Source organism: Apus apus, chromosome 8, assembly GCF_020740795.1.
Source record: "Apus apus isolate bApuApu2 chromosome 8, bApuApu2.pri.cur, whole genome shotgun sequence".
In the NCBI taxonomy this organism is placed as follows: domain Eukaryota; kingdom Metazoa; phylum Chordata; class Aves; order Apodiformes; family Apodidae; genus Apus; species Apus apus.
Window position 1 is genome coordinate 18,042,867 of NC_067289.1, and position 26,693 is coordinate 18,069,559.

General features: G+C 38.5%; 1 protein-coding gene across 5 annotated transcripts; it reads left to right on the plus strand.

Annotated features, from left to right (window-relative positions):
• The first annotated feature begins 1,209 nt into the window (after positions 1-1,209).
• Positions 1,210-22,111, plus strand: MCCC1 (methylcrotonyl-CoA carboxylase subunit 1). Of its 5 annotated transcripts, XR_007890187.1 has the most exons (21): positions 1,210-1,282; positions 2,479-2,525; positions 3,489-3,628; positions 4,059-4,154; positions 4,291-4,412; positions 5,385-5,532; positions 6,341-6,462; positions 7,604-7,715; positions 8,034-8,115; positions 8,933-9,060; positions 10,740-10,923; positions 11,330-11,439; positions 12,662-12,878; positions 13,961-14,047; positions 14,624-14,673; positions 15,316-15,453; positions 16,447-16,554; positions 17,532-17,603; positions 19,098-19,229; positions 21,051-21,171; positions 21,760-22,111. XR_007890187.1 is itself a non-coding variant. In XM_051626424.1 (20 exons), exons 1-19 carry the CDS (start codon positions 1,227-1,229, stop codon positions 19,215-19,217), a joined length of 2,139 nt encoding a protein of 712 aa, XP_051482384.1. In that variant the 5' UTR covers positions 1,210-1,226; the 3' UTR covers positions 19,218-19,229; positions 21,051-22,111. The 5 variants fall into 5 exon arrangements, 4 of the variants coding, with proteins under 4 accessions (XP_051482384.1, XP_051482385.1, XP_051482383.1 ...); XM_051626424.1 differs by having other exon boundaries at positions 21,051-22,111; XM_051626425.1 differs by lacking the exons at positions 21,051-21,171; positions 21,760-22,111 and adding an exon at positions 20,372-20,708.
• The last annotated feature ends 4,582 nt before the right edge of the window (positions 22,112-26,693 follow it).

The window sequence follows — 26,693 nt, forward strand, 5'->3', positions numbered from 1 at the left end:
AAGTTTTGGCTTCACTTAATAATGTAGTTTTTCTAAAATCTCAGCTTTAGAGCAAGTGCTGAGCCCACCACCTCCTGCAGTCAGGGCCAAGGGATCAGGCTGTTTCCCCAAACTGACCTGGCATCCCTGTAACCTGCTGCAACCACTCAGTCCCTGGTGCGAGAGGTCACCCCACCAGATTGAAGAAGCAACAGTGGGACAAGCAGAGATCTGCGCACCAGGAATGCTCTTTATGTCAGAAACTGCCTTCGTGCTTCAGAGTACGGAGAACACGTAAGAGATGTTAAATACGGCCACTATTACAATTGGTAACTTGCGTATTCCTTTTGTGACAAGGCACGGTTGCTTTGCTGTTTGTGAACAGCAACGAGAAAGACTTATTTTGAGCAAGTGCTACTGTTTGGGTTTAAAAAATAATTATATAAAAATCACGGCCACGTGAAATACTACTTTAGAAATGTTTATTGTAGTCCTGTAAGTATCACAGAGTTTATCTGAATATTATTGTTAACGTAGGTTCAGCACCACGGGGGCAGATGTGGTGACCCTGGGGACTCGCCCTCCTTGCTGCACGATGGGACCCAGCTCGACAGGGAGAGCAGAACGGGCAGCTGAGGCTTGGCCGACGATGGGGCCCGAGCAGGGCCCGGTTCGCTGCCCGGTCCCCCCAGGAGCGGGCACTGCCCTGCAGCCCTGCCGGCAGCTCCCGCGGTGCCCGCACCGGGGCCACGCAGCCCCGGGGCGCGGTACCGACCGCGCCTGCCTTCTGCTCGGGAGCGGTCGGGCCGTGCCGCTCCCGCCACTCTCTGACCTCCTGCACTTACGCGGTAACAGTTTTGACCTGCAGAGCCGCGCCTGGGCACAGGGATGTCACCGCATCTGGGGATCCCCGTGTCCTTCCCAACCGCCCCAATGTCACTGCTGAAGCAACGCGGCCGGCTCGGAGCCTGCGCTTCCACAAGGAGAGCGGGGGAGTCTTTGTACGGAGCGCAACAACTCGCTTTCCTCTGGTTTTTATTTGGCCTGCCCTCTCGCTCGGTGTCACCCCACGCCGGCCGCGTCCTCCCGGCTCTGACATTTCAGTCCCTCGCCCCTCCTCCCCGCCACCTCCCTCCCTCCCTCCCCCGCCACCTCCCTCCCTCCCCTCCCACCTCCCCGCTCCCCGAGCGCCTCCCCCCCCGCTCCCGCCCGGCTCCCCCCGTCCCGCCGCCCCCCGCGCTCGCAAGATGGCGCTGGCGCAGGCGGGGCGGGGCTGCTGCCGGCTCCGGGCGCTGCGGCGGCAGTGAGTGCTGGGCCGGGGACGTGGCAGCCGGGCCCGCAGGCCCTCGGGGCGGCGAGCGCTGCCTCTGCGCTTCGCCCGGGCGGGTCCCGACTCCCCCCGCGCCTCCTTCCCTTCTGGGGCGGGGGGCTCCGCGGGTCACGGAGGGAGGGAGCGGCGGCGGTCGGGCCTGGCGCGGGGAAAGGCTTCCGAAAGGCGAGCCTGGAGCCGGGCTGCCTGCGGGAGGAGCGGGAAAGGGGCTCCGGGAGGAGCGGGGGAGCTGGGCCCGGCCCCGCTGCTCGCGGGCGGCCTGTGTGGGGCACGGGTACCCCGGGCTCCTCTGTGGAAAGAAAGGGCGACAAAACCCCCACCCAGGTGTCAAGCAGTTGGTGCCGGTTCCATCGGGCTGCCCTGGGTGCTCGGGGTCTGAAAACCGTCGCTGCAGCCGCCCCCGCGCTCCCTGTGGTCCTGTGCAGGAGGCGGAGACCATGAGAGCTCTTTATGCAAAGCTTAGGAAATGCAGAGATTTCCCAGACGTTCCTGAAGCTGAGCTCTTGGTCGTGTGGTGCCAAGGTTGTCTGGTGGCCCTTTGTCTGAGATCGTTTAAGAATTGCTGGACTTGATCCAAGATTCAGGAGTTGGTGTATATGTTAGTTAAACCAGTTCTAAGAGTTTATTTTTACAGTTTCTTCCAGTCACTTACCCGTCACTATCTGTGCTTTTCGTTAGTTTGAGGTTTAAATTAATTTCCCAGTTTCTTCAGAGCTCTTCTTGCTGCTCTCCTTCACGTTCCTCTCTCATGAACCTTTTCTCTATATAAGCAACTCCCGTTTAATTTTCAAAGCTTTTCTGTTTTGTGGTTGTTAATGTCTTCTTCCCTGAATACTTCAGGGTGCCTTGTCCATTTTAAATGACAGACATTGGCTCTTCTGTCCACTAAAATGTTAAAAAAAAATAAAGTTGACTATTTCAAATTGAATGCTACTAAAAAAAACAACAAGGGGACATTCTGTTGTTTCTGTTGTGTCTAAATGAAAACCTTTTTAAGGAGAGATCTGAAGGAAGTTTGTTCAATCTTTGTTGTACCTAAATATGTTCAGTATAAAGGGTTCTGTCAGAAGCTTCAGGGTTTTGTGCTGTTCTTTTACCTGAGCATAAAAGCAGCTCAGTTGCTACTTCGTGTACTTTTGTAACTCTTCTGTGTGTTTATAATTGTACAGGCAATGGAGCCAAGTGCAAAGATTTGTGAAATGGGCCTCAACAGTAGGTATGAAATTTTAACTTCTCTAGCTAGTAGGTTTAATTACTTGTGTCATGTGGATGGTTTTACAGTTAGTTTTAGACCATTAGTTGCAAAAAACCTGTAGTTTTAAAAAAATAAATATTCAATATTTGGTTAGTTTTAGAAAACAGTAGCCTGTAGCAACGGACATAATCTTTAGTGTGTAAACAACATACTGAATAATTTTATCTGTCATATTTAGGTATACTCAACTATTTATGAAAACTATTTATTTTTGTGATGTTTTCCTCTTGAGACCTTTTCTGATACAAACGTTGCAAAGTCTTTTTTAGACATCATGGTATTTAAACAATATATGAAGGTAAGTAAAAAATACTTAGCAAGATTATTTAAACTGTCCCTGTTTTCATGTTATTTAAAAAGATATGTTTTAGAATTCAGAGGCGTTTTAAGCTAGTTCTGCCTGTGAGGTTTCTGGCTGTGCTGGCCTTATATTTCTAACATGTTTTAATTGCTTTCATGAGACTTGTATGTCACTGTTTAAAACCCCCCCCACAAACAAAATCCCACAAAAAAATCTTCCTATCTTGTTATTTCTTTGTGCCTGGATATCAGTGGGGAATAGTGTTAAAGAAATGTGGATCACTTCTACTGGGGGGAGGAGGTGGGAACAGGTTTTAATTGTTGTCTAGTTGGATCTGAAAGCGCACAGTAAAAATATAAGCATCAACTTCCATGTTTAAACGTTGTTTTAGGGTTAGAATATATTTCTTGGATTCAAAAAAGATAAAAAAGAGTTAAATTAAACATACTTCTGCGTAAGAACTCTAGGAAAAAATTCCAAGATTCTCATGGAAGTGATTTTGAATGAAGCATGTTTTTTTATTATTGGAAGAAATGCACAAGTGCTATAAATGATGGAAATATGAATTTTAAAGGCTATATTTATTTTTAAAATTGCTTTCTGTGCTTTATCCTTGTAACCAGGAGGTCACAGCATAGGGAAGATCCTTATCGCCAACCGAGGAGAGATTGCGTGCAGAGTGATGCGAACAGCAAAGAAAATGGGTGTGAAGTCTGTGGCAGTTTATAGTGAAGCAGACAGAAATTCCATGCATACAGCAATGGTGAAGTATACTCATTAAGTTTCTGATTGACATTCATTCACAACATTCTCATTAGGAAGTTCAATGTGAAAGTAGATGTGTGTGCTAAGGTGTTTGATTTTCACTGCTGTGGAGTTACTTCCATGTTTCCCTTGAATCAGTGAAAAGTTTGCCTGGTCTCTGTCTTAGCACCTGACAATTTACAGGAAGTGCATTAAAGTTTGGCACTCTTAACTCTAGCATAGTCACTGGGGGTTAGAGAGATATACTGTTATTTTGGGAAGAAAGTCAGAATTTGTTTCACCCTGTTGAGAGTCTTCCATTAGAAGACACAGTGATTAAAATGCTGCATGCTAGCAGTCTGATAAACCATATGGTTAGCTCAGAAATTCAGTTAAATTTGCTTTTTATTATCTAATAATCTGTGTTACATGTATTGTTTCTATAACAGGCAGATGAAGCATATTGCATTGGTCCGGCACCCTCACAGCAGAGTTACTTGGCCATGGAGAAAATAATGCAAGTGGCCAAGATCTCGGCAGCACAGGTAGGTAGACCACAACCATTGATTCCATGTTCTTCTTAATTTTTCCAATCATGTTTCCATAGCACTCTACTGAAGTTTCAGGGTTTTCTAAGCTGAAGTGATATAAAAATAGGCTGGTAACATTATTCTATTTTAGGCTATTCATCCAGGTTATGGTTTCCTCTCAGAAAACACAGAGTTTGCAGAGTTGTGCAAGCAAGAGGGAATCATCTTCATAGGTCCACCTTCATCTGCTATCAGAGATATGGGTATTAAGAGGTATCTATTTCTAATTTGTTACGTTTGTGTGCAATTTACAGTTTGGCAAAGCTAATTTTGTTAACAAATTACTGGTTGCTCCTAATTATTTTATTCTGTCAGTTTTCATTGTCTTTTATTTTTATGGCTTTCTCCAAAGGAATAAGCTGCAGGTTGTTTACAGATGTGGGATTCCTATAGGCATAGCAACAAGCAAGATTGTTCAGTTATTAGGATTTTAATTATTACCTAACTGGTGCTGGTTTTCCAAATTTGGGGCGTTGTGATGTTATGTAGGTAAAGGTTCAGCAGTCAGATTGGGTGTCTTGTATGTGGGTCAAAAGAAGGATGGAAAAGAGGCACCGTGTCATAACTGGGGCTCACTTGGAATGGGGTGGTAAGCTTTGTTCATCATGGAGGATCTTGGTAACTTAGATCAAAGAAATGTTTCCAGAGTATGAAGTATAAATCAAGAGTATGGAAAGAAGGTTATTACCAACAAGTGTAATGCTAATTTCAGATAATTTTTATCACTTCCTAATGTGAGAGTGAATTACCTCTGTAATTTAAGTAGTTTTGCATGCATTTGTGAAGTTGTAGTTGTTATGCTCAGGTGTTTGATGTGTGATTTGAATCCAGCCTGTATTGTGACAGTTCTCCCTTTGGACAACTTTAGATCATAGTTTTGGCAGGATACACTATTGTCATTTGAAAATGTTGGGTTTTGGCCTCCACAGTGTGGGTCAAAAAATAGGAAAGAAAAGTAAGGCTAAACCAGCTTGTATCTGGAGGGCTTGGAGAAAAAAATTCCTATCTGAAACATTTGATGAATTACAGTCAAATTGTATGTAGCCCACTTATGCAAGTAGTAAGGTCTATGGAATTACTTTTGTGAGGAGACTTAACATTGGGAACGTGTACAGGTCTGGAGCTTTAAATAAGAAAAAAAAAAAATGTTACTATCATTCTAAACATCAAACTATTCTGTCAAAGCACTTCCAAAGCTATAATGTCTGCTGCTGGCGTTCCTGTTGTTGAAGGTTATCACGGAGAAGATCAATCAGATGAATGTCTAAAGGAACATGCCAAGAGAATAGGATATCCAGTAATGATTAAAGCTGTTCGTGGAGGTGGAGGAAAGGTAAAGGAACTGAGCTCTTTATCACAGAGTGTAAAGTTGTTGTGTCTCAGCTTCTGTCACTGAATATTCTAAAAGAGATCTTGGAAAACAAAATTACTTTTGGTTCAAATGTATTATTAGTGTCCAGTCCAGCACTATGAAATCTCATTTCCATTTGTTGTGCAGTCAGGCACAATGTAAGTTGTTGGTATAAATTTGGAAGAGTTTTGTTAATTTCAGTGGATCTCCAGTAATTCACATAAGCAGAAAAGGTGTCCTATCGATTTTTTTCTTGTGAAATTAGATGACTTTTAATTGTTACTGTGTGGTAGCTTCTGTGACCTTTTTTGCCAGCAGTTTTAAATGTTGCCTATGAAGTGATTAGAAATACCATTGAAGTATTTGATGTCTAGACACTTCAATGTATGATGAATTCCCATTATAAATCTGATTTCACTCTGAAATAAATTTCTATAAATATGACGTTAGAGAATTCTAGTAATTTCCAAAATAACTATATTTATTTTGTAATTAAATTAGTTTTTCTGTGCCAATCTTGGAAACAAGAGTAAGAACTGAATTTTGTACTCATCCATATCAGTAGGATGGTAATACGTATATTTTTCTTATGGCACATTCAGTGGGACTTAGTAGGATTGTGTTACTGGAAGCTGATAAACAATTCTGCTAAAATTTAACAAGGGAAAAGTGCTATTGTTAAGCTCATTTCCTGCTCTTTTAGTCAGGTATCTGCTTGTGTGCAACAAGGATTTTTTAATGTGTACTGTAGTTGTAGACACTTAGGTGTGGGGTTTTTTCTGTATTTTAGGGCATGAGAATTGCTCACTCAGAAAAGGAGTTTCTGGACCAACTAGAATCAGCTAGGAGAGAAGCCAAGAAGTCTTTCAATGATGATGCAATGCTGATTGAGAAATTTGTGGATAATCCAAGGTGAGAAATAGATGTTTTAATATAAACACTGTAATGTTTATTCTACTGTTCTATAAACAGAACTGTTTTAGTAGTAGGATAAAAATTGGTATTTTTTGTTTCATTTGCACTATGGCAGCTGTTAATCTACTCAAAATTGTGCAGAGTGTATTGAATTTCTTGTAGTGATGATGTTCTGAATGATTACAATTAAAATACAGCTGTCTGGGAGACATGGCAGTGACACTTAATGACATTAATACACTTCCTTGAGTGAACTTTCTAAACTCAGTTTGTATCTAGCAAAAAAATCTCTTTGTAGGACTTAATATACAGACCAGAATCAAGCTGTCGTGGTGTTTCTGCTGCCCTCAGGTGTCCTAAACTAGTTATTCAATCTTTCTATATTTTGATATTTAAAATAGAAGTTACACTCTAGCTCGTGCCTGACTTGGGAAATTGAGCATATGTATTTTTTTAATGTAGAACTTCTTACAGAGATCTGTTTGATACTCTTTTACTTTACATCTGTTTTTCTTGAACCATCACTATCCAGAAAACATTTATTCTAAAGAAACTGAGGGCTTGCTTATGCTGTCAAATGGGTATGAGAAAAGTCTCATTAAATTCCTGGAGAATTTCTTTCGCCAGCGTTAGAGGATTAACAGAATGGTCACAGATTTTATTAGATTTATACATTGAATGAAGTTCTGCCACCTTATAGTTGTACTCTGAAGCGGTGTGTTGAAATAAATGCTGTTATTTCTGAGCCAGGGGCTGCTGCATCTTGTGAATTGCTACATAGTAAATTATGAGGGGAAATAATTATGAAATAATAGTGAAGTGGTTTTACTTTCATTATAATAACAAATAAAGAGGTAGCACATCTTGTTTATGCTGTGGCCTATGAGGTTTCACTGCAGTAGCTGGCATTTAGAATCCTGTTTCATTTAGGAGACCGGGGAAGTCAAAACCTGTTAAAATCCTGCATCATAGCAGCCTCATTTCTACATCTTTGGCTGTTTGAGGATAGACACTTAAACCTGTAAGAAGTTCTGACATTTACAAGACCACATACAAGTTCAAAGTCTGTTTGGATGAAGTCAGTTAAAGGATTGGGGCTTTACTGAAATATGTTGAAACATTTTTTATTATGAAACAGGCATGTTGAAGTCCAAGTATTTGGTGACCAGCATGGCAATGCAGTCTATTTGTTTGAAAGAGACTGCAGTGTGCAAAGAAGACATCAGAAGATCATTGAAGAGGCACCAGGGGTGAGCAGAAAGTTGTTAAAACATTTTTTATGAGTGGGCACATTTTTAAAGTAATTGGTAATTCCCATCAAATTTATTTAGCAGGTAGCAATTAATTTTTAATTCTCAGTAGCTGTTATAATTTTGCTGCCTAAAGTTTTCTAACTGAAAAAATTACTTTCTTTAGAAAATTATTCTCAGGGAAAAATGTAGATTTCAAGTATAACATTGATAAGATTTTTACTACAGTTGCTAAATACCACAAAACATTCATGCATAGGAAGTCTGATAATGCCAAAATTCACAATAGTTCCTAATGTTTTGTATTATTGTTTGCAGCCAGGAATTAATCCTGAAGTTCGAAAGAGACTTGGAGAAGCTGCTGTCAAAGCAGCTAAAGCAGTGAATTATGTGGGAGCAGGTAAGTCTGAGGAGGGATGGCTGCTGCAGAGGGATGCTTTTGAGCTTTTGACTTCATAAGATCTGAAGCCTCAAGGCAAATGATATCTGATTGTTTTAGAGCATGACACACCTCCTCCTCTTTTTTTTTTTTTTTTTTCTTTTTGAGGTTTAAGCTAGTAATCACATAGTTAATTCTGGTTTAATTATAAATTTAAACTGCCATGCCTGGTCTGAGCTCAAGACCAGTGGGCAGCTGAAGAATAGAAAAAAAAAAAATCCAGAGCAAGTAATTCAGTTGAGTAGATTGTTGCTGGAAAGTGAACATTATGAATGTTACCAAGTTTGAGCAGAGTAAGGGAAAAATAATTTCTCTTTGAGCACACAAACAATAATACCTTCTATTCAAACACTAGAGCCTTTAAAAAAAAACCCAAAAAACAACACTCTTTGTCTGTAAAGTCCACACTATTTCCTGGGTGAAAAATAACCTGCTAAAGGTTTTAAAAAAAATAATTACATGCCCTATACATGCACACAATACTTTGAAGATTCTGGACACATTTTTTTACAGCTCTAATGAAATGCAGCTCTTACTGTAGAGGAGAATTTGTTGTGCTAATTAGCACAATATATGTAAATGTGCAAGGAAGCAACCCTTCTGTTTTCAGACTTCAACTGTGTGACCCTTTAAGATAACTTGTATAGAATTTAATGACATTCAGTATATCTGGTTTAGAAATAATAGTCTTGTCCTGGCATAAATAAACTAAGTGTCTTAGGTGTCCATTCTGAAAAAGTCTTGTTTTGGTGAAGTGCCCTTGTACTAAATACTTCAGGAACAGTGGAATTTATTATGGACTCCCAACATAATTTTTACTTCATGGAGATGAATACCAGACTTCAAGTAGAGCACCCAGTTACAGAGATGATCACTGGGACAGACCTGGTGGAATGGCAGCTTAGGGTAAGTGTTAATTGATTTTACATGTAGAGTTCTTGGCTGGTGAATAATGTTCTTTGATACTGCCTGTGAGAGACCAGATCCTTGTCTCCTATTTAACTCATTGGGAAGAGTCTCCTTTGCTCTGAAGGAACATTTCATGTTACTGTATTTGATTGTAGAGCATTGTGTACATGCACTGAATTCCAACAAAGTCTTCTTCCAGTTGTGTAGAGAAAAAATATATTTCTGAGTATATTTAAAGAGGTTATAGATCATGTGGAAAGTGGGAGGAGTAGGGCCCTGATCTTTCTCTTGCTATGCTGAAAAAATTTTTCAACACTACTTCAGGTGTATCTCAGAAATCATTCTTGGATCAGGCCATAGGTGGAAAACTCTTCATGAAAACATGTGTCTAGTGTTATACCAGTATAGTCACATTCTAAAATATGTGTATAGTTGTGTGGAATGGAAACAAGCTATTTCCTCACACGCCAAATTTGCAGAGATTACTCACATGTTCAAATGATACCAGGAAGTTTTGGGTCTTAAGGAACTGGAAATGAAAAACAATTCTGGTAAGATAAATCCAAAAGTGAGAACAGCAGCAGAGGTGGAGCTTAGGTAGAAAGGGTGGCAGAGTGTTTAGTGTTACTAGAAAGAAAACTAAAATGGCGAATGTTGATGCAAGAAGGAGGAATTTTTGGCCTCCTGATCTGGGAATGGAAATTGAGCATTGAGTGCTAACTTGGAGCAGGGATCCAACAATACTAGAAGAAAGAGAAAGAGGCTGGAAAGGGTCCGTGGCCTTGGCATGTGGCTCAATGAGTCAATACATGAAAAATGTCTGTCAGTTCTCAGAGAGATTATTTTTGTGAGTCTGTATAGTACTACTCTCTGCTGAAATCCACAGCTAGGTGGCGGAAGGCAGAGTATGGAGAACCTCTGACACTTTAAAAGAAGCTTAAATGTTGCTACAATTATTTTTTTTTTTGTAAGAACTTGTATTTTCTCATGTAGATGGAAATTGTGTAGCTTCCTGGTAAAGGGTCTCCAGTGTCCTTAACTGCAGCAGGCTTCTTGTTACTATTTTGTCCCTAAAAGCCCTATTTTTCAGTCTCAGACTGGTGTGTGCTCGTGTTTATTGGTATTCCTCTATTTGTAATGTGAATTCCTTTGAGTAATAAAACAAGGCTTTGTTCCCCATTAAATATTCTTAAATCGTTAGAAATCCCCTTAGAGAAACATTCTCTAAAGTACACAGAAGAATCAACAGTGTATGCCAGTAGTGGTAGCTGCCAGTAACCCATTTTAGCATCTGCTTTTCGAGCAATTTTTCTGTAATAACAAATTGCCTTAGTTAACCAGGCTTTAACTTAAGCACTTACTTTTTAATTATTATTTTTTTTTTTACATAACAAGCAGGAAAAATTAGACTGTTTTCCCATTTTTTTTTATAGCTGTGTGAAATATTAGGAGATCAATTTAGACAATAATAATTCAAATCCTTTGACTGGTGACTGCCAGAGAATATAAATCAGTAACTTCAGAATTATCCTTTTATGATCTATCACTTTTTTCTCCTTGTGCTTTTTAAAATGTGCTTTCTAGTTGTTAATTTTTAGAAGAAAGATACCAATATTTCATACACTGACACTCCTGAATATTGATCCTGTGTTAAAGAACAAAACTATTGTTTCCAGGTTGCAGCAGGAGAGAAGATTCCCCTAATGCAGGAAGAGATTCTGCTCCAGGGCCATGCATTTGAAGCTAGAATATATGCTGAAGACCCCAATAATAACTTCATGCCAGGGGCTGGCCCATTGTTGCACTTATCCACCCCACCACCTGACAGTTTCACCAGGATAGAAACTGGAGTCAGACAAGGTAAAATGGAAAGCAGTGGTTTAATCAGAAATATTTAACACCAAAGCATTTTGTTGTAAGCATTTCTCTCTTTGGCCTGAATAAGTTTGATGGGGTGTTGCTATAAAGGCAAGCCTCTACAGAATTATTCTTCCTTGTGATTTTCCATGTACTTTTGGTCAATTACTGAATATTTTATTTACCTGTTTTTAAATTGTCCATTTGATCATGCTGATTGTATTCTCCTTGCAATTTATCAGCCCTGCATTCAGATTGCATCATAAAAAAACTGAATTTGAGCAATGTTACCTTTACAAAAGTCTGTATTGAAGTTATCCTTGGAATTGAAATGCCAGGTCACATCCTTAAAGTCCTTTAAGGACATAGAGAAGTGTGGCCATCAGTTAATTTTTAAAATATATTTCAGGTGATGAGGTTTCTGTTCATTATGATCCCATGATTGCAAAGCTGGTTGTGTGGGCTGAGGATCGTCCAGCAGCCCTGAGAAAGCTGCGGTACAGTTTGCATCAATATAATGTAAGTAGAAGGAACCCAGTATTGATTATTTCAGATTCATTATTTGTTTGCAGAAGCTGTATTTTTTCCTAATTTGCAAACTGGTTTTGTTGGTAGAGCAGAGGTAAATGTGAAGTCCAGTTTTTACTCATAGATTTTTGTTAAGTTCGTGTTATCTTCAGCTGGGTGATGCAGCTGTAGAATGTGATGTAGCTGTACTGTAGAACAGTAAGGCTAAGCAACAGCATTTTCAATTTTAGTGTGTGCTTTCTCTAACATAAAGGAATTTATAACTGGAATTTGTGTCAGACAATGTTTCCTTGTAATTTCTAATTTGTAAGCACGATTAAATTTTTAGACTGTAAATGTGGTGAAGAAATATGGAGAATTTTTAAGCAGTCACTTCTTTTTAAGAAGGGTCCCTTTTTCTTCTGTAAAAACTACAGGTATTTTACCTGTTTTCAGAAGCAGAATTCAGAAGGTTTAATTTGAGGTGAGACTGAATGTTATTTGTGCAGATTTAAGTTACACTTTTGAATCAACAACATAAACATGATTGAGGTCCTGAAAATGTTTGGCTCACTGTTGTTTTAGCTAAAAATGAAGAGGGCTTCAGGTGAAAGAGAGAAAAGAATTCCCTTGGGTTTTTTCAGTTTTATTGTTAATTCTGTCAATAATGTTGACGGTACAATATAGTTACCAGTTTCACTGAGTTCTCTAAAATAATTATTTCTATTTTCATATTGTTTGCTTAGGTGTTACACAGTAGAGGAAATGTACACTATCTAGTAAATTTATAAAAGTCATTGTTCCCATTTGTTACTATTAAAAGATAAAATATATATCTGAAACTATTATAACTCATTTTTAATAAGAGGTACTTTTCATATTAGGAATCTTCTTTTAAATGCTTCAGGGAGATTTTCTGACACAGTGGATGTTTTTCCTAAGTTACCTCCCATTCTATCACTGGGAAAATTTCTTTGACTTGACAGTGGGCAAAGGCAGCGTTTTAGAGTGCTTTTGAGAAAGCTACTCCTGGCATTTTTTTTTTCTTTTCAAAAGCAATGGTTTCACTGGCAAAAAACAGTTGAATTAATTACATTTTATTGATAAAATTTGTGTTTTGATAGTGCTGTCTGAAAAAAGATTAATTTATCATCTCTACATAAGTTGAGCAGAAAGCTGTGTATTCATCTGTAACTTAATTTCAATTTGGCAATATTCTTCCTTTTATTTACAGATTGTAGGATTAAGCACTAATATTGATTTCTTACTGAGACTGTCAGGACACCCGCAGTTTGAGGCTGGAAACGTGCACACTGATTTCATTCCTCAACACTATGATGAACTATTTCCAACCAAAAAGGCAACTCCACATGAAGTTATGTGTCAGGCAGCTCTAGGGCTCATACTGAAAGAGAAAATGCTAACAGATGCTTTTAGAGATCAGTCAGATGGTAAGAATCATTACTTCTCTTTTAATTACTGTTATTTTAGTTGTGACTGCATCAGACAGTGCAGTGAGCTCCTGGGCAATTACTTAGTTTGTGTGTTCCCTTTTTGCCCTGCTTTGTGGCCGATCAGGGCTCTGCATTCTGGCCTCTGTCAGGGATGTACACGCAGAGCAGACTGTAACTTTTGTTAAGGGTCAGATATTGAATGTATCACCACTGTGGTGTATAGACTGCTTCCCACAGCCCTTCAGATAGGCAGTGTCTGAAAGACCTTGGTTCTCTTTGCAAGCACAGACGGTGAGTATCTGCCACTATTATTTCTATAGTTGGCCCAAGGTCTTCAGAGATAAAATTGACTCTGCTAGGAGTGGGAGAGGCAGTAGGTTTAATTGAATGAACAGGACTCCAGGAACTGAACATGGTTGAGTTCTGACACTTTTAATGGTAGTACTGGTAGGGCATGTCATTGCTGTTAAGAAAAACTTAATATAAATCTAATATATGCTGCCAGCAACCTTGTTAGTTTTCTTTCCTCTGCCACTTGAACTATCATGGAAGCATGAGAGAGTGGCATTGGAAAGACTCCTATACATTATACCCTTGCTTCAAGAGATGATGAACTAATCAGGCAATATCTGATAGCTGTGTATCTGGTTCATTCTCAAAACCACCAAGTAATAGAAAACCCCTCAATCTCCCCAGGCAGTTTGCTGCCATCTTTGACTACTCTTACAGTTGGAACTTTCACCTAAAGGTTAATCTGAATCTGCTGTCTGGCAGTTTAGTTCCCATGCTTTCTTGCCTGTTCAGGGATGTGTTTGTGGAAGACAGTTCCTCCTTCTTACTAAGTGATTGTTAGTGTCAGTTGTAGGTTGCACAGCTTTAGTTTATTCAATGTTGAATCTTGAGTGAGGGATTGTCATCATCTATTACGGTGATTCCCCAGTGTCTTATGTGCAATGTAAATATATATATATGATGGTAGTAATAGTAGGACAGTTGAGTTTGTTGTTTTGGCAAGTATAAGTGTTGTGTTTTGCCAAAATAGAATAAAAGTAACATATCTGTTATGTTTTGTGTCTTAGATAAATTCTCACCCTTTGCATCGAGCACTGGTAGAAGAATAAATATACGCTATACTAGAAAACTGTCTCTGCTGGATGGGGAAAACAGTAAGTTAATGAAAATGTGTGTGGAGGGAGAGGAGGTACTTGATGAATGAAATTATTTAAACTGGTACTTGAAAATTCAGACTAAGAAGTTACAAATAGAAACAGTATTAATTTTGTGCAATTTAAGCTGAAAATTCATGGAATTGCATGATTAATCCACACTCAGATCTTGAGGAGTGACAAGCCAAGTTCAAATGACACTACTAATGTTCATAATTTAAATGAATAAGGTTGAGGTTTTAAGAGAGCTGAGTGCCACTGACTTTTTTTCTTGACTTCACGTTGGTGTCAAAGTGCTCAGCCATTTTTCACATAAAAAGATCTGTTTTCTGTCCAGATAACTTATTACAGATTTCAGAGCATAACTTCAGGTGTTCATCTTTGTAAATAAATTGTCTAGAATTTCAGTATGAAATCTGCAGTGTTTACTAAGCTAATCTGAAAATACTTACTCTTAATATTGGTAGGTCTGTCATTTTATGAAGAAAGGCAGACTACATATTGTTTATATGTCATGATTCTCTAGATCCTATAATGAAATCTACTCACATACACATATTTTACTTTGTTGAACAGTTGTGGATGTTGCTGTAAGTTACAATCAAGATGGGTCATACACCATGCAGGTACAAGTCCCATTTTTTTTCAGGTATTCCATTAGATAAAAGAAGAATCAGTTTCTTGTAGCCTTCTCTTGTTGTTAACTTATTATTAGATGCAGGGCTGGCATGGAAGAGCTGCTAAAATAGTTCTGAAGATAAGGCTAAGAAAAGCATTTGGTTTTCCAGTATTTAAAGATCTTACTCTTTATTTTTCTCTTCCTTAAATTTGTCTTTCTAAAACGTTGGAAATTAGATCACTGTCAGATCTCCTTGCAATGCATGTTACAGGGTCTTTGTTCAGTGGAAAGATAGCATGCAACTAGATTAATGAAGTATTAGTGTCAGTAAAAAATACTGGATATTGATTACACTGATTTTTTTTGTTTTTCCTGAGAAATAATATACCTTTGTATTTTGTTGTGTGCTGTTGCTTAGTTTATGACCAAAATTGTCCTGTCCAGCTAATTATTATGAGATGATTGCATTGGATAGAGGGTACAGTCTGTTAACTGAAAAATAAAGGATACGAAAGATTAAAAAGACACTTTTAAAAAAAATTCCAGATTATGAAGAATCACAGTTTGAGTGTATACTACAAACACTAACTTTTGGTTTATTGTTCATGAAAGCTTAGGCTTTGTCCTTATAAATGCATTTAACTTTCAGATTCAGGATAAAACATTCCTGACTTCTGGAGAGATCGTCAATGAGGGTGATTCAGTTTACTTGAGGTCTTCAGTAAATGGAACAGTGTGTAAGTCCAAACTGGTCATTTTGGACAACACCATTTATCTCTTCTTTCCGGTAAAGTTCCTTTCTTTATTATCACAAGTATAGATTTTCAGAGTTTTATCCATTGAAATATGAATAGAAATTGCAAAAGCATGTGAAAGATAATAATTATTTCAGGTTCTTGTATTGGCCCATAATGTTTTGATACTTGCTGGATTTCTAGCTGTCATCAGAATTTAGTCACTTATGGTCAGTGAATGAGAAAGTAAATTACTTTCACAAAGATGAAATATGATTAGGTGAATGTGAGTTGCAAATGATGGTTTGGGAGGGGGGAACAAAAAATATTAAAATGGTCAAGTATCTAAGTTCGTCATAGAGCAGTAGCAATAACTTCAAACTGACAGCTATTTGTAATTGGTATTTTTATTTCAGTGTATTAAACGATAAGAAAAATTGTGGTATCAGAATGGAGTCTGAGGTGGGGGATCTGGAAGAACTCAGAGCTTTGGGGTATGGGTAGGATATGTGGGGAGAACAAGTCTTTGGGAAGCTCTATAGCAAGTCTGAGGAGTTAGGGATTCTGAGTAACAGAATTTTTCACCAAACCTAGTACTGAAACAGTTTTATTCTCAATTCTGAAACACTCATACTGGCAGTGCTTGGCAATGAAGATGCCAGTGTCTGTCTTGTCACAGGAACCTGGCTGCTCCTTGTGCCAACAGCCTTTATGCATTTTTCTAAAACCTTCTGTGCTGTTGCTGTGTGATGAGGGAAGGGGTGGGTTTGGGACAAAGGAACATGTGAAGCTTGTTTGTCACAGGGGTAGTTCCTTCCTTGCTGATCCCAAGCAGCAGCAGGTGTGGCTTTTAAGGACTTAGGCCTAGGCAGAGTAGTGAGGTGTGGCCAGTGTCTTTTTTCTGCCCTGAGCCCAGCAGTCTGCCACCCTAAACATTTGGCTGAGTTGCCTAAAGATGGATCTGTTCTTTCCCTGGATGTCAGCATGTCTATTAGTGGTGGTATTTCATGTTCTTCACTCACATGTCATTGATTTTATTCCTGTAGGAAGGCAGAGCTCAGATTGGCCTTCCTGTACCCAAGTACTTGTCTGCAGTGAGTTCAGTGGGAGTGCAAAGTGGTGCCATAGCACCCATGACAGGCACAGTTGAAAAGGTAATTATAATTGTATGCGTAGGAATTCATTTCTCCAATATACATCCAAGTTCATTGTTCCAGAAATGGTGCTTACTTCTGTGCTGCCACGATAGAATCAGAGCCAGAAATGTCAGTGCTGTGTGGCTTCTCCCAGCTGGAAAGAGCCCTGGTTGTTCTGACTTTCCAGCAGTCACCCTAGAGATTTTCAGGCTTCTAGTCTTCTTTATCTAGAGCTCTGTAAGATATTACTACTTAACTAATCCTACTACTAAATAACTTTTTCTTCATCTTAATTACTTTCTTAATCAAAGTTTCATGAGGCTGTTTGATTCATCTCATCTAACAATAAATAAATAAATCAGAAATGCCTTTTGTTAAGCTGAGTGTTTTGCTGCTTCTGTTTCTATTTTTGTTTCTTTTTCTTTAGCTCAGCAAGTCTTTTCTGTACAGTGGAAAAGTTTCAAAAGGAAAGCTTGATTTCCAGGAGTGTAGTAGTTTCTGGTAGCAATAAAAAGGCATGAACCCTTTCACTGGGTGGAGTCCATTGAGCACAGAGCTCTTACATACTGAGTGAACAGTCTCACTCAGTTACTGTAGTAAAACTAGGTGGTTCCTGCAATCTTCTTTCTGGCTTTTGTTTTAAACACAACTTTAGTGACTGGCTCCAGGAAGAGGTTCTGGATTACTCTCTCAAAATACAAGTTTTTAAGCAGAGAAAGGTAGAATATACATTGTTCATGTTTCTTCTTTGATAAATAAATGGCTTCTTGGTCATCCTGTTAGCTGTTACTGAACCCCTTTCTAAAGCCTCCAACTCTCCTTGAGTATTATCTAGAGAACTCTGATACCCAATTCAACAATGATAAAGATATTATGGGCTGTTTTTGCAAAACCACAATCACTCAGTGGATTGTGCTAGCCAACAGCCAGCTGGTGATTTTTAATAGTACAGACATGCATGATTTTTTTTTCCCCAATTTTGTCTTGAATTGTAGGTGTTTGTGAAAGCAGGGGATAAGGTTCAGACTGGAGACCCGCTAATGGTTATGATAGCTATGAAAATGGAGGTAAGTGACATGCAAAAGGTTTTAATTACTGATAAAATGAAAATCTCATGATATAATCATTTTTGGTTGCATTATTGAAGCATGGTGCAGATTATAGCTTGCAGACGTCACTATCGCTTTATACACTGTAAAAATGTGTGTCTGACTAGATTTTAGAGGATTATATTTGTTGCTATTTTATTAACAAATTATGATTATATAATCCAGGGTATTCTGCAGATGTTTTAAAATTCATTTGGTTAGTTTTGTCAACCTTTTGTCAACCCTTCTCTCTCCCTCCCAAGAAGCCAATAATTCATTTTTCTAGCAGAAAACTGTCTAGGTTATCTCTCTTGCTGACTCTCTGGGATATAAGCAGATATCTGCAGTTACTTCATGCAGAAATGTAGCTGATAGTGACTTTGTAAATATGCCCAGGATTTTTTTTGTTGTTGCTTATAATGTTATTATTTATATAATGTTTTACCAAGAGTACACTGAAGAGTCTTTGTAGTTGTCTGTGTGGCATTCAGTGGGCTGGTATTTTGGCCAATAAATCTTGTCACAGTCGCTTGACTGTGGCTCACATTGCTTGAACTATAGTTTTTGTAGCCTGAACTGGTTAGGTTTGGCTTTTAGTTTCTTCTAAACTTCAGCTTGTGGTAGCAGAATTAATGTTATTGAGAAAATTTGTCTTTCCCTTATTGTGCCCTTTTATAAATGACACTGAAATTACATGAAACGCAGCATCTGTGCACTAATAAATTTACACTTAAAATCATTTGCAATTGGATGCTAAATGTTTGTGCCTCTCCAGCTGATATCTCAGACTGACACTGAGTTGTTGGGTTTTTTCCCCTCAGTGCTATTCAAATATAAAAGGTAAAATTTGAAAAGCTTATCATTATTTAAATGAATTACTGCTTAGATATGAGGATTTAATATCTGATATTAGACTATTTGCAAAATTACCAAGAAACAAAACTACATTGGAAAATGTAACTTGATGAAAAAAAAGTAGATCAGTTTGGGGATTGGTATGTACACATGCTATTCCTTTACTGTCACTAGAAGCTGTATTTGTATTTAATCTGGGTTTTGCCAAATATGCAAGTAAAAATATCATTACTAAATCTGTAGATTCCTCTTAAGGGAACAAATCTGCTACATGGTTAACATTTTGGACTGAAACGGTAGTATTTCTGCCTGGTATTTATTATAATAACAAAATTATTAGTGAAATAAAATAACATTCTTGCTGTTTATACTTCAAAATAACATGTAGCATTTTTGTCCCCAGTATACTTATCAAAATAAATACTGATGAGAAAATAAAACTTAAGGACTAGAGTAACGTTTTGAAAGTAGGTTTAAAATAAGTATACATGTGTCAGAGGAAGTAATTGAGTGTGTTCTGTTCTAATTTTACCAAGAGTAATGTTAGCTGGAGAGAAAGGGGAGAAAAAGAAAAAAAAAAGAACTCTGATTATTCACTATTGATCTGTTTCTATGCAGCATACCATCAGGGCTCCAAAAGCAGGAGTGATTAAAAAGGTTAATTTCCAAGAAGGTGCCCAGGCCAATAGACATGCTGCACTTGTTGAATTCGTGGAGGAAGAGGCTGAGTCAAAATAAAGTCCAAGGAAGGTGCATTTTAATTTTTTTCTACTTTGCTGGTTTTCTCTCAGGAGATTACTTCATATTTTCAGCAAATTGTTTTGTGTAATAGATCAGGGGATTGGTTTCCTCTGCACTTCCTGCATCATTTGACTATACATTATGTTGACTTTATGGAGATCTGGATATCACTATACTGTAATTGTTTTATAAAACTTGTGGACCTATATGACTGTTGTTCAGTGGTCATGTTTGCCTGTGGGAAGGCATTGGACTAGGAAAAGATGTGGATCTCAAAGGATGGGAGAGGTTATAAGTAACTAAGTTACAGACAGATATGATTGTTCTGCCTATTGTTACATTCACAGCTGCCTTTTTTGCCTGAGATGTGAGAGCATTGATTCAAAGGCAGTCTGAAAGGTGATAGTTGTCTGAATTAATTTCTCTGGCAAAATTCCTGTTTGTGGCTTATGCTTTTGCCTGAATAGGGAATTCAGGATTTTTTTCCTTAGCCCAGGATCCTTTATGGCCAATTTTGGTGCATCTTTTTTCCCATTTACCTCAATAAGGAGTGGAAATTTGCATTTCAAAACGTATTTTAATATACTTTGGAAGATCTGATACAGAGCATTTTAAAAATATTTATTACCATGTGCTACACTAATCAAAGCTGGAATGCATCTGCTTTCCAAAAATGTAATTTGATCTTTTAACATTAATTCACAGGACAGAATGATAAGTTTATTTAATAATTGGAAAGTGTGTCAAAATAAAATGCAGACTTCATAATTCTCATTAGTTTTCCCATATTGTTTACATTTTAATATGTTATTTATTGGCTGGAGTAAGTCTTTATAACAACATGAAATATGTCTATGAATAATAGTCAGAGGGGGGTTTTTTGTATCTGCAGTGTTGCAGAAAGAAAAATTGGTAGATTTTTATACATGCAAAGAACGTATTTCTCAGATGCAGCATATTGATCATTTGCCATAAATTTATTTAAAGTTGTTTATCAAGCACCTCAAAGAAACAGGAAAAGGGAAATAAAAATAGATTTTAATTTTTAAAAACTTGCAAAATCTCTTCACCTCTTAGTTAAGGTGAAGTTCTGCTTCTTACATTAACTCCTGATACACTGATTTAAGATGATAGCATGGTTTATACGGCAGGAAGGAACACACAAAGATGCTGCGGTGATCCCAAACTTGTAGTTACACCTCTGCAAATGGACTCTTCTACTTACTGGAATCTCATTTCCAAATCAACACACAATGTCACAGGGAGTTCTCTGATCTGATTCTGTAACTGTGCAGCATTGCCTGATTTGCAGGCAAAAATTGTTAAAGAAGTAATGGCTCTGGATGGTCTGTATATTCAAAGCATTTTCAATTTTCCTGGTAATCCAATGGCCACCTAACAAAAAATTACACTCCGGTGATCACCATGTAGAATATTGTCACAATGATTTTTATTTACTGCCAAATAAAAATTAAGCTTAACTTTGAACATTTCTTTTCATTTTTCTCCATTTTGTTCTTTCCTTGGTTGCTCATGTTTATGCATTAGAGGGTTTTAAGCAGCTGTTTATGTATCATTTATGTATCATCATCTGATATCTGACAGGCCACAGTCTGCCCATCACATTTAGGAGGCAGTAACCCAAACAGTCATAATGGGTTTCTCTGCAGGTAAGTTCAGTGACTTGTTTTATCTAAAAATTGAAGCTACATGTAGAAACATGAGCTCAGTCCTGAGGAGTCACTTCTTTCTACCTGACGTTGCTATGTTCCTAGACCTGCTTCACTACCCAGAATCTGTAGTGAAACATTAAAACTCCCATTTTTTTAGGTTCTCTGTGCACTAATCCTGCACTGCTGGCTTCAGCCAGCCAGTGAAACAAGAACATGTTCCTTGGAAGCTGACAAAAAAAAAAAAAATTAACCTAGAGATGAGCAAAGAATTACTAAAGGTAGGCTATTCCTGTAACCCAGAAATTTAATTTACAAAATATTCAGAACTTTTCCATTTATTACAAACCCTTGTGTTACAGCTGTGAATTGGTAAGAGCCATGTGATAGTAATACAGCTGTAACCTGACTGTTGTCTGTGGGTCATTTATTGATAGAGTAAAAAATAAATCAATTATAATTGTTTAAAATGCAGTATTTTAGTATTTGAAATAAAAGGATAATCTCTATCACTTAGTAATTATTAATATACCTTTTCAAATAGTGCTGTAGTTGTGATACTAGAGAGTCAGAGATATTACTGATTCTAATTGTAACAATCTGCTCTGCTGCCAGAGGGTAGAGGGGTGTTCTGGGTCGTGGGATTTGTAGTTCAGCCCCAGCTGATAGTCCACAGGAAAGAATTAAGGTGTTTGTGTTCCAGGTTATGGCTTCTGGGAGGCAGGGCCAGAGAGTAACACTGTGGGTGACCTTACTGGTCAGCTTGTTACATCAGGGATGTACCATCCTGCTTGGTGGTGTGCAGGTTAACATATCCTGAGCTTCAGCTGCTCACCTGTGTGCATCTCTGGCTCTCTTGCTCTCTTCAGCTCCTGTCAGTTATGACAGCTCACACCCAGGGCTGAGCTGTGGGGCAGAACCTGAACTGCTGAATCAGTGCTAAGCACACAGAGACTGGAAAGCAGGGCAGCAGGACTGTGCTCTCCTTTTAGCCACTGACTCACCATGGCTTCAGGCAAGTCACTCTAGTAGATATTTGCCTGTGGTTGATGGTAATCAAAACACTGCAAAATTTGTGGACATGGCCATTTGTAAATAATTATTTCATGCTTGCTGGTAAAATTGTAATTTTAGATGTATGCTTTATTTTTACTTCTAAGGCTTTTCTTTTTTTAATGTTTATACAGTATCATAAAAATAAAGTTTTCAATGTGTATTGAATCCTGTGTTGTCCTGGCTTGTAAGTACCTAGGTACCAGAAAATCTTAGTTTTTGTGTTCATGATGATTAAAAAATGAATATTCAAGAGTTTTGGAAGGACCTTTAAAACTTCAGTCAGTGGTAGGGGAAAAAAAATAAATTGATCAGAGCAACTTGTATCTATTTTAAAGGGCATATCAACCAGTAGATTTATCACAGGTTTATTAATTTCTGTTGATTATTCTTCTGTTCAGTCAGATCAGGAACTATTTGACTGTGTTCTGTCTGTTCTGTTTGTAAAAAGCTCAACAATGCTGTGTAGAGTGTATTTACTGAATAGTCTGTTTTCCATATAAGCAGTTATGGTGCCAAAAAATTGCTCTTGAAGTGATAATTGGTCTCTGTGAATGGGAGCCAATCCACTCTCTTAGAAAGTAAGGAAAGCAGAAGATGTTAACATCCTAGAGCCAGCAAAGGTTCAAGTAGTGTCTGGTGAAAAAGTCTGCTGCTGAAAACTTAAATCCCTCTTTTGCCTCTCTGAAAAGGAAAGAGACATCTCAGTCTGGGCTCTAGTGTTTTGCTCACTCATCAGTGTGCATGGACACACACAGAAGGGCTCATTGATAAATGCTGGCATGATAGCTGCAGAAGTCCCCAGGCCTGTTTAGTGACTTCTGCTGAGAACCCCAGAAATATAAGGCACAGCTCCTACCCCACAGAGATTTAAGATGAGATAAAATATGAACTAGAAGAAACAAATTTAAAACCAGAACTGTTACATACAGATGTGGTTAATGCATGTTTTCCTTGAAGTTTGCCCCACGGATGCTGATAGCTAGTCAGGGACATGGAGGTTACAATTTGCCACTTAGATATCAGAAAAATTGTATTGGCTGGGTTGTGTAGGCATGTTCCCAAAACACAGTTTAGTGGTTATGACAGTGTGAGGAGTGCAAAAGGCTGAATGTGAGAGATGTATGGCAGGAAGTCAGAGTCATCTTAGTAGCCTTGCCTTTGTACGTCTGCATTGCTCCTGCAGACCAACTACTTCAAGGCAAAAGGCCCTGCCTTCCATACATAGAACATAAATCACCGTTTTGTATATTAATAACAAAATGTGTGATCTAAATTTGGATGGCTTATTAAGTTGAACAATTAAAGATGGCACATACAGAAAATCCATGTGATAGGGAGATAATAGTGTGTCTTCATCTCTGGGATTCTTGAAATCACTTGTAAGACTTTGTAGGGAGAAAGGAAGGCTGTAGATTTTAATAATGAAATCATAGTGATGATAGCAGGGTCTGGTTTGTGGCTTGGGAAATTCAGATCATTCTGTTTACAAAGATCATACCTTGTTTACAGAATTTCTGAACTAAGGAAATGTCCATAGCATAAAACTTAATTAGCTATCTCAATTCTTATTTCCTTCTCACTTCTTAATTCATATTACTTAAAATGCCTTGATTTTATATGTATCTCAGTACTTCTGTTGAGCTCCAAAAAAACCAAAGGAGTCTGGCAGTCTGTTGCCCATTGGGTGGAAAGTCTCAGTTTATTCAGGCCTGCCAGGGTATAGTCAGGTACATGAGAAATTTTCAGACTTTCTTAGGCTCACTGACCTTACTTTCTTTCGTCATATTAACCTGTCCCGCTCCTTCCCAGAGACAGTCTCATGGAACCCAGATCCTAGCAGTGCCTTTGACTGGGCGTAGTATCTCGTTAATCTCTTCTGTAACACAGGAAGGATGAATAACTTAAGGTGAACACCCTTGACTGCAACCTATTAACAACAATCTTCAGATACTGGTGATATGCCAGCTTAAATTGCTTAGACACTTACAAGAGGACTCAAACTGTTTACGTCCTCTGTGCTTCTTTCGATACAGAAAAAATACAGGTTGGTATGGACATCCAACCATATCAGTTGAAGGAGGGGCAGGAGTGGACCATTGGGTCTGTACCTGTGGATGTTAAGAGCTCTCTGCCCTTAGAGTGGCTTTGTGTCTTCTTGTGCAGGATAGGTCATGGGACTTTGTTCTCTTAGTTAAACACGTGGTAAGGGTTTGCAGGCAAAGGGCTGTTTGTTGTAATCAACTTTATGGCTATTCCATCAGTGTAAGACAAATTGGTGGGTTTACGTTCTAGACTATAAAGTAGCTGACAAAACAAGTTTCTCAGTCAAGCTGTTCCAGGTTATTGTTATTCTTCATGGAGATTTGGGCCTGTTCATCAGAAGGTACTCTGGAAGTTTGCAGCAAGGGGTTCACACTTAATGGATTCTGCATTGACCCAATGTGAGACTTGCTTCTCTGTCTGCTCAAGTAGAGAGCTCAAGTCAGTGTAAAATAGATCACTGTTATATTTAAAACTATGCATTTGACACACTTGGATTTAAAAAAAAAATCACTGACTGGTTCTCCTGGATTCACATGAGATAAAAAAAACCCATCATTGGCTCACACAACAAAACAAGCGTGTCAGTATTACCATAAATTAAGCCATCGTGTTACTGTGGTCACAGTGATTATGCTGCATGCAGATTGCACAATGAATAGTATTTCCTTCTAGGCTGTATCACTGAATGCATGTGTCATGTTTACAAATAGCAGAGCTGTTTCTCACTGGTCTGACCTGTGTGCCATCCTGGGTGGCCTTGGACAAAAGTTGCCAGGTAACAACCCTAATTTAGAAACTTACTCTGTGCATGTACAAATACACCTTTTGGCAGCCTCATGGTGCCTCTTGTGGTTTTGCTCAAAAATGTTGAGATTCAGACAGCTTGCATCACTGAACTGCAGATCTACATCTGCAGATGTACAGCCAGCCAGCATCTGGACACGGGTGGAACTGGGGCAATCCAACTGTCCTGAAGTGTGTGCTGTGCAGGATGTGCCTGTTGCAGGGTGCCACGTCAGGGGAAGGTAACCCAGTCTAATCAAACTGGCTCAGGCTCATGGTAGCCAGGAGCTTGGGGTAGGCTGGCTTGCCTTAGATTCTGCAATTCAGACATACCCATGGCAACACCCTGGAAGTCAAGACAGAAGAACATAATGTAGCTCTCCCTAAGATCAGTCTAGACTCAAATGGCAGTGGGAAGGCACTTCTCTGCTTTTCTCATCTACGGTTGCACCTTACAACTGAACTTAAATTGACAAAAAAGCCCAAACCACAAAATGGGTATGCACACTGGGACTAGCATTAATCTGCATTTTATATTTAATTATATTTCACTTGGATTTCATGGAATCATCTATTTTTTATCTGCCCTGCTAAGAAGCCTCAGCAAAGCAGTTAAGGATGATTTTCCATACATTACAAGATGGGAGTTCATAATGTAGAGGAAATTAGTAAGGTGGAGAGATCAAATCATAAGTCAGTCAAAGCTGGAAGCAAAGTCCAAATGTCCTGATTCCCAGGAAAAAAGATTGAACAGCCAGAACAATTTCTGAACATGGAAGTACTGAGAAAAACTTCCACCAGACCTGCAGCTACTTTAAAAATTGCTAATTTGTAACTCAGGCAGACAACTAAAAGTTGTAGCAAAGGTGAATTTTTCAAGGAATGTTTTTAATTATAATTAAAATGCATAAAATCAGGTCTTCTAGAAAATACCTGTGAGTCTACTGATGTAAGTACTACCTTAGTAAGCTCATGAACACTCTTGAATGTGAAGTTCCTTGTGCTCTTAAGTATTTGTAACATCGGGCCTTAATTTATTATGAGTTTTATATTAAACTAATTTAAAAACAAAAGACCATGCTGATTTCAGTACCTTTTTAATTAGGACCTAACCAAGAAGAGGTTAAAACTGATTTATGTCTAGTATGTTATTCAGTGAACAAAAGAATCAAGCAGATAAATACTTGTTTAAAAGAATCTTATGTACAACTTGTTAAGTAGATAAAACTAAACACAACACTCCCCTAATCACAGTCAATCCCCCCCCAGATCCTGCAACACAGAAAAACAGCAATAATCACAGACCCCAGGGAAAACCAAGCCACTAAAAAATCCTGCCTCTGCCCTGAGGAATCTACTGCAATCAATTAATCTCTGAGATTATTGTTACATGTTGCAATAATTCTCAAGAAGGTCTAATTTGTGTCTTCAGCTTGCAGGAGGGCTGTCGCAGCATGTTATAGTGATGGCAATTAACTAACTCAAGGAAACAGCATTTTCTGGTTTGGCTTTGTCTCCCCTGCCCTGGTTCACGTGGCCCAGGCAATGTTCATGGCTGCTCACACTGGCCACTTTGCAGCTATCCTCAATTTTAAATTCATGCTTTTCAGAAAGATTCACAGTATCCAGGCAACTAATGTCTTGGGATAGCTGAATTCACACAGTTCCATAAACTTAAGACGCCCTTAATTTTACTGTCTCAGAACCACCAGCACAATTAGATGCTTCACAGGGCAGACCTGATTGTCCTCTCCAAATACTACTTGAACTCTCCACACTCCATATAAGCTTAGAGATGATTTTCAGTTAAATGAGAAGTGATTCAAACCCTTTTCTATAAAAGCACACATAAAACATTTGAACATCCAATCCACCACGAAGAATGGCTCAAGTCTTAATTTCTTTGTGCTGTGTGCAATTG